At 46.7% G+C, this 8198-nt stretch overlaps 1 protein-coding gene across 1 annotated transcript in view; it reads right to left on the bottom strand.

The window, feature by feature from the left end:
- Positions 1-347: 347 nt before the first annotated feature.
- INSR (insulin receptor) overlaps positions 348-8198 on the bottom strand; it is a 140589-nt gene continuing 132738 nt past the window's right edge. The window contains exons 18-21 of the mRNA XM_044270099.1: positions 3606-3765; positions 2689-2818; positions 2295-2429; positions 348-1847 (exon numbers count right to left, since the gene is read on the bottom strand). Of these exons, the coding sequence (XP_044126034.1) occupies positions 1520-1847; positions 2295-2429; positions 2689-2818; positions 3606-3765 (753 nt within the window). The 3' untranslated portion in view covers positions 348-1519. The remainder of the gene's footprint in view (positions 1848-2294; positions 2430-2688; positions 2819-3605; positions 3766-8198) is intronic.

Raw genomic sequence — 8198 nt, 5'->3', positions numbered from 1 at the left:
AAGTTATTTAAAACCATTGTCCTTTTATCTCGCAGTAGTACATTGAGCGTAATGAAAAATCTGCTATATGTGTCTTATTGTAATTATGCGCAATTTTGTGTGGTAAATAACAGATTCCCAATATGCCTAAAAAAAACAATTAAAAAAACCAGCAACTGTGTATGAAAAATTTTTTTTTTTAAAAAGAAAAATATATATATACTGTGTTCTGTTCAGAATTTTCGATTCTGAAATAATTTCAACCAATACATAGATCTCCTAATAAGGAATTTTTTCCTTTAGGGATTTATATATATATATATATATATATATATATATATATATATATATATAAATAACATGAAAAGAAGCAACTGCTATACATTATTTGTAGTTCACAACAGGCAAAATCTGATTTTAGAGGCCTTTACACAAACCAAAGAAGCTGACAACCAGTTACCTTTCTTACTGGTATAGATAAAACCATTGCAAGTTTATGGCTACAGAATAAAACAGATTCTACTGTAATTTGCAGGATAACGCAATTGGTTGTATACAGTTTTTAAGCAATTATGGTTTTGATGTAGAGGAAAAGGGATGTTAAGTGATTCCTCCCTTTTTGGTCTGATTAAGAACACATCCGACATACAAATATCAACCAACCTGAAGGTTTCTTTAAGGTATACGAGGGGGAAGGGGGGGATAAAAATAAATTATCACCCCATCAGCACCTTCCAGATTCTTAACTACAAGGTGAACAACATTAAACTATACAGATTTGTAGCAGAAAGAACATGGGTACGGGTGCACAGCTTATGCACCACAAGTACAAGCTCAACAAGTGATATGTTTTCTGTTGTAAAATTTCAGTAGGTCAGGAAAAAGAAGCTGGGGTAACATGTAAGGTACGTGAACTTCACCATGTCAGATGTTCCATGTGAGGTAAAACTGGCTGGACTTTAGCCACACTATCTTCACTTCTTTCTGTAAGTTATTTCCCATTGAAGCTATGGGAAAGCTAAATCAGAAACTCCCAATTTGCTGGACCTGGTTTCAGATAGCTCCACTGAGGTGAAAATTATTCTTAATTCATAACAAGTAAAGAGAGAGCTTTAAATGTTGCCTTCTTTTAGAGCTTCAGTTTTATTATGTCTGGTGTGTGCTTTAAAGTCATCCAAGTGCATTTATTTCTCTTCCACTTGTAAGCATAGCACACATTTACTTTTCTAGTATGAGAAGCCACTGGAAATAAATAGGCAATAAAGTGTAGCTGAAAAGAATGGAGTTTCCTCCTGTTATGTCTGTTCACAGTTTCGATTTCGCCCAATAGTCAGCCTGTCAAATGAATTAAAAAAAAAAAAAGAAAAAAAGCAAAAAAAAAAAAAAGCACACAAGACCATTCAGTCAAGAACCCTATGGGACGATGAAACATTCAAAACCTGAAGAGGGCGTTGGTGTTTTGATGTTCTAGCCATGGGTAGAGTTCTGTCCTGAGATTTGACGGAGGGTAGTTAACTTTCAGAGGGCAGAGCTCTGTGTGTTAGGATGGGCTGGAACGAGGGAGGGAGAGAATGCGTCCATTTTTCCTACTCCCGTTCATGTGAGTGTAGGGTATGTGTTCCTCATAGAGGTTTCCTCGCTGTCCCTCATCTCGTAGTGAACAAGAAGATGGGTCCAGAGGGGTGCTTTCCATGTTTTCAAAATCAATCTCAAGGTCATCGGTCTCAGGTGGTTTGTTTTCTTCACTGTAGTAGAAGGACAGCTCTCGGTAACTATCATGGAGGTCATCCTTTAGCATATCAATGATCTCCAAGAACGTGGGCCGCATCTTGGGATTATACTGCCAGCACATCTGCATTAGACTGTGACTGAAAGAAAGGAGTCAGATGTAAAATGAAAAACTAGCACATCATAATCTTGTCCAAAGAGATACACTGATTATTTAAAAAAAGACATAGCTGAGAAATTGAGAAATAATTCTTCTCTGTTTGTCCGAGAAGATCAGCCTCCTCCTCCTCGCTGTCCTGTATCTGGCTGTAAGACAACTGGCAGTAGGAGACTTCCCCCCACCCCCACCCTCCTCCTCATTGACTGCAGGGCAAAAGCAGGCCTAGCCCCAGACTCCCCTGGTTAAGAACCCCCCAACACACACACACACACACACACACACACACAGTCTACCATATTTGGAACAGATCAGAATATTGTGCTCTCTGAGATTTCTATGACATTGTTTTGTGTGGGGTAATATCAGCTTTTTAATTTTATCACTGCTAGTTTTAGTTTCCCTTTAACAGCTCGTCTTCATAACTTACAGTCTAGGGTGACAGTTGTCTGGCTGTTCTAGAGAACCTCCATCCATGACAAACTTGAGCACTTGCTCATTGGATAACCCCTGGTATGGCTGTTCAGCCAAACTTGTTATTTCCCAGAGCACTACACCAAAGGACCTAAAAGAAAGGAAAACAGTCATGATTCACCATCATGTCTATATGCAGTTAAGTATTAAGAAAACAAGAACTTAATGGATGATGGAGAATGCCATCTTCTTCTCATACTAAAGGAGCTTGATAATCACTAAAGATATTCTGCCACTATCCTCAAAAATTAGGTTTTGATTTAAAATAAATAAATATTGTAATGTTATGGCATTTTTTTCTCCAAAAACATGTTATTTTGTCATGCTTTTTCAACACTAGAAGTTCATACCAGACGTCTGAAAATGTAGTGAATACTCCATCTTTGAGAGATTCAGGGGACATCCACCTTACAGGTAGCAGCCCCTTTCCTCCTTTACGGTAATAATCAGTTTCATAGATATCACGAGTCATCCCAAAATCTGAGAAGAAAAATCAATGATTGGCAACAGCGAGTCAGAAAAATTAGAGAACAAAATTACAATACCAACATGCAGGCAGGGGAAAAAGATGTAATTGATTCAACGAGTAGGATACATTGATAAGTTGGTGTCAAATGTATAACAGTCAAAGGAATGACATTTTAATAGTTTGGGCATAATATATTAAAATGAAAAAAATAAAAACTTAATATTTTTTAAAAACCTTAATTTTTTGGGTGTTTGATCACTGTAATATTTCTGCCAAAGGCAGGAAGAGGGCAGGCCTGGAGGCTTTCAGAAGGCCCCTAGATGCCATGACAACCACTCAGCACCCTGCAATTGCATTTCTGGGGTGTCGATAGGTGGACAGAGGTAACTTCCTCCCTTTGTCCAACTGCTCAGATGCCATGGTTACTACTGACTATGGCATCTGAGGGGTAGAGATGAGCAAAGTGAGCTTCGGATGTTACATCCGAAGTCGCTTTGTTCAAAACTTTGGATTAATACTGTACGGAGATCTGTCTCTACAGTATTAAAATGAATCGGCTCAGATGAGCCAAAGTCAGTTACTCGCGAAGTCACATTTGACTTCGTTGAATAACTTCAGTAATAGATATAAAACTTGAAACCGAACTCGGCTTCGGGGTACCATTTACTTGGCATATATTAATTAAATCAACAAGTGGCATAAATCCTGTGATCATAATATCATAATAATGCATCCTCTCTTTCTCAATTCACTCACAGAGAGGAAACAATATAGAAAAGAATGTGACAGATAATATACCTCCAATTTTGACTGTGAAATCTTCAGCAACCATGCAATTGCGAGCAGCTAAATCACGGTGTACAAATTTCTTGGCATTGAGGTAAGCCATCCCATCAGAGATCTCAGCTGACATCTGAATCATTTCCTGAAGTGTAGGGGCTGGTCGACCAGGATTATTCTAGAAAGAATAAAAACGTGGAACATTCGGTCATATAGTACAGACATCTATAAGAATCGGTAAAGCTTGTGGATTAAAATAAAATAAAATAAAAAAGGAGATTTTTTATGAAACTCACCTGTAAAATCTTTTTCTCGTCTTTTCCATTGGGGGACACAGACCATGGGTATAGCTTAGAGGTATTAGTAGGAGGAACACTATGCAAACACAAAAGAGCTCCTCCTCCTCGGGCTATACCCCCCGACTCCACCAGGAGGAACTCAGGCTCACTCAGAACTCACTTGCAAAAGCAGTAGGAGAAGGAGACTTGAAAAAATAATGGAAGCCATCGGACCAAGCCGTAAGGTCCAACCACAAACAGAAACTGAATTGAAAACCCCTCCTGCAACAGGCAGAATGGGTGGGAGCTGTGTCCCCCAATGGAAAAGACGAGAAAAAGATTTTACAGGTGAGTTTCACAAAAAATCTCCTTTTCTCGTACTTTCTTCCATTGGGGGACACAGACCATGGGACGTCCTAAAGCAGTCCATGGGGTGGGAAAAAATATCAGCACCGCCAGGAGGAATGTCCAACGGTCAAACAGGAACCACAGCCTGCAAAAGCCTGCGGCCAAAGACAGCATCAGCCGAAGCCAGAGAATGCAACTGATAAAACTTCGTAAAGGTATGTAAGGACGACCAGGTGGCCGCCTTACATAGCCGAGATGCAGAGGCACGATTGCGCCTTGCCCAGGAAGCCCCCACCGCTCTAGTGGAGTGAGCAGTAATCCGAGCCGGGGGAACCCTACCATGAGCGCAATAAGACGCGGAAATGGGCGAGTGGATCCATCGCGCCACAGTGACCTTGGAGGCCGCCAGACCCTTACGAGGTCCCTCAGGAATCACAAAGAGGGAATCTGAACGGCGGACGGGAGCGGTAGCCGCGAGATACAACTTCAGGGCCCGTACGACATCCAGGGAATGTAGAGCACGTTCCTTGGGGTTTGCCGGAGAAGGTCAAAAGGGGGGCAGGACAAGAGCCTAGTTAAGGTGGAAGGGAGAGACCACCTTAGGCAAAAAGGAGGGAACCGGACGGAGCACGACCTTATCCTGGTGAAAAACCAGAAAAGGCTCTTGGCAGGAAAGAGCGGCCAGCTCCGACACCCGTCTGATGGAAGTTATGGCCACAAGGAAGACCACTTTACAAGTGAGAAAAATCAGAGGCTCGAAGTGGGCCGACTGCAGAGCGCGCAGGAACAAGTTGAGATCCCAAGGAGGCAAAGGGGGAACATACGGGGGAACAGAATGTGCCACCCCCTGAAGAAAAGTCTTCACAGGACCCATAAGAGCAAGGGACTTCTGAAAAAAAGACGGCCAACGCGGAAACCTGACCCTTCAGGGAACTCAGCGACAGTCCCATCTCAAGCCCGGACTGAAGAAAAGGCAGCACCATTGGGATGGAAAAGCGAAGGGGAGGGAAACCAGAGTCCTCACAAAAAGTCAGGAAAGCCTTCCAGGTACGATAGCAAATCCTGGAGGAAGCCGGTTTCCTCGCACTGATCATGGTTCTAATCAACGAGTCCGAGAACCCCCTCTTCTTCAGGATGGCGGTTTCAACAGCCACGCCGTTAAACGAAGAGACCGTAAATTCCGGTGGAAGAGCAGGCCCTGAGACAGTAGATCCTCTCTGTCGGGAAGAGGCCATGGTGCGTCCGCCAGCATCCGAGCCACGTCTGAGAACCACGCGCGGCGAGGCCACTCTGGGGCGATGAGAACCGTCGGAATCCCTTCCGCCTTGATCTTCCGTAGAACCTTTGGTAGTAGAGGAAGCGGAGGGAAGACATAGAGGAGACTGAAGTCCTGCCATGGAGACACCAGCGCGTCCACCCCGTACGCTTTCGGATCCCGGGCGCGAGCCAGAAACACCGGGAGCTTATTGTTGAGCCTGGACGCCATTAAGTCCACATCCGGACGGCCTCATCTGCGGCAGATTTCTTAGAATACATCTGGATGCAGACACCACTCGCCTGGATCCACCTTGGTGCGGCTTACAAAGTCCGCTGTCCAGTTGTCTACTCCTGGAATGTAGACTGCTGACAACACCGGAACGTGCGACTCCGCCCACGTCAGAATTCTCGCCACCTCCTGCATCACCATCCGGCTGCGGGTCCCGCCCTGATGGTTGATGTAGGCCACAGCCGTGGCATTGTCCGATTGAATCCTCACCGAGAGGCCCGCCAGGAGAGTCCAATGGGAGAGGGAGCGGAAAATCGCCCTCAGTTCCAGAATATTGATCGGAAGGCGAGATTCCACCGCCGACCAAACCCCTTGAACTGTGCGAGACTGGAGAACACCGCCCCACCCCAGGAGGCTGGCATAGATGGTGACGATCGTCCAGGAGAACGGGAGAAAGGATCTCCCCGATGTCAGGTTCATTGGGGACAGCCACCAAGGGAGAGCTGCCCGAACCCGCTGAGACAAGCGGATGCGATCGTCCAGCCCCCGAGAGGTCTTGTCCCAAAGGGAAAGGATCTCCTGTTGCAACAAGCGAGTGTGAAACTGGGCATATGGAACGGCCTCGAAAGGGGCTACCATAAGACCCAGGACCCGCATGCAGTCCCGTATGGAGATTAAGAGAGATTGCGGAGTCCGCACACCTTTAAAAATGGAGGGTGCTCGTAGAGGACTTCAGTCGTGTAATAAATAAAGATTATCCACGGCACGTGCCGTGGATAATCTTTATTTGTCCCGTATGGAGAGGCACGGGGAGCGCAGCAGATGCGACACTGCCCCCTGGATCTGGGAGGACTTGGAGACTGGCAGGAATACTCCGGCGGTCGAGGTGTCCAGAATCATCCCCAGAAAGGCGAGCTTATGGGACGTGAGGAGAGAGGACTTTGGGAAATTGATTATCCTGCCGAACTGTTCCAGAGTCTGAACAGTGATTTTGAAGCTGTCCTCGGCCTGGGGAAGCGAGGGGGCCTTTATCAGGATATCGTCCAGATAGGGCAGCAAAGGAATGCCCCTGGTACGAAGAAGCGCCATGATCGGTGCCAGGATCTTGGTAAAGACCCGAGGGGCGGTGGCTAACCCGAAAGGAAGGGCGACTGTCATGCCCCACTCTGACGATGTGCGGAGGTCGGCCAGGATAGCAGCACAAGTTTAGTGTTTGTTTTGGAGCCGTGCTGGATCCGCCTCTCATCAGGTGCACTGGGTGGGGTCATTAGTTTAAATAGCACACCAGCCCAGTGTTCAGAGTGGATTATACTAATCATTGTGGTCTTGAAAGCTAGGAAGGAAGGTTGTCTGTTCCAGCTCAGAAAGATAAGTGTGATTCAAGTTTGGTTGTTTTGTGTCATCTCTCCCATCCAGGTTCTGTGCGAGCAGGCTGCTCCTATTTCCCCTCTTCACCATCTCAGGTAAGTTAGGGTTTTCTCAGCCCAGGCACGGGGACACATCACACCGACCTTTAAGGTCTGCATGTGGACTGAGCAGTGCAGGGAAAGAGGTCAGGGATTAGCTAGGAGGTGACCCTTCCCCTGTCTTTTGCCCTGAGCCTGGTTGGTGGGTTATCTGTGAGTCTGAGTGCAATTTGTTGAGCAGTTTTAGATCCAGGATCGGACGCACCGACCCCTCCTTCTTTGGGACCACAAACCGGTTTGAATAGAAAACTGTGCCCTGTTCTTCTGGGGGAACTGGGGTAATAACCCCCCAGTCCAGAAGGGAGGAAACTGCCTTTAAGAGGTCCGAAGCTCGGGCCGGAGTCCCCGGAACGCGAGAAGAGAAAAAACGGTCCGGCGATCTGGACACGAACTCTATCTTGTAACCAGACGTTACAATCTCTAGGGCCCATGCGTCCTGAACATGAGCCCTCCAAAACTGCTGATAAAAGAGCAGGCGGCGCCCCATCATGCGGAAGAATGCTTGGGAGCCGCAGGGCGGGCCGACTGTGCCCTCGGGCGCCAGGAAGGCTGGGGCTTGAAGGAGGGCTTCTTTCGGGAGACCTGTGACCCCCCTGCGGAGGAAGCAGGCGATGTCCTGTTAGAAGAAAAGCGGCGAAAGGACTGATATCGAGAACCGGAAGTCCTAGCCCGAAAGGGGCGCTTAGACCTAGGCTGGGGAAGATGAGTGATCTTGCCCCCTGTAGCGGCAGAGATGAACTCATCAAGTTGAGCCCCAAAAAGTCTGGAACCCTCAAAGGGGAGGTTAGCAAGGGAGCGCATGGAGGAAGCATCGGCGTCCCATACCTTCAACCAGACCTCCCTGCGTTGAATGACCGAGAGGGTTGAAATGCAGGCAAAGAGGGAACCAATGTCCATGGAAGCTTTGCAGAGGAATTTGGAAGCCTGAGACATCTGGAGAACCAAATCCAGTGTGTCAGCAGACGCATCATGTTCCGCCAGGTCCTGGTGATGGCGCTGCAACCACACCGAGAGAGCTCTAGCCACCCATGCT

Source organism: Bufo gargarizans, chromosome 1 (assembly GCF_014858855.1).
Source record: "Bufo gargarizans isolate SCDJY-AF-19 chromosome 1, ASM1485885v1, whole genome shotgun sequence".
Lineage (NCBI taxonomy): Eukaryota > Metazoa > Chordata > Amphibia > Anura > Bufonidae > Bufo > Bufo gargarizans.
This window is presented reverse-complemented; position numbering and strand designations above follow the sequence as displayed.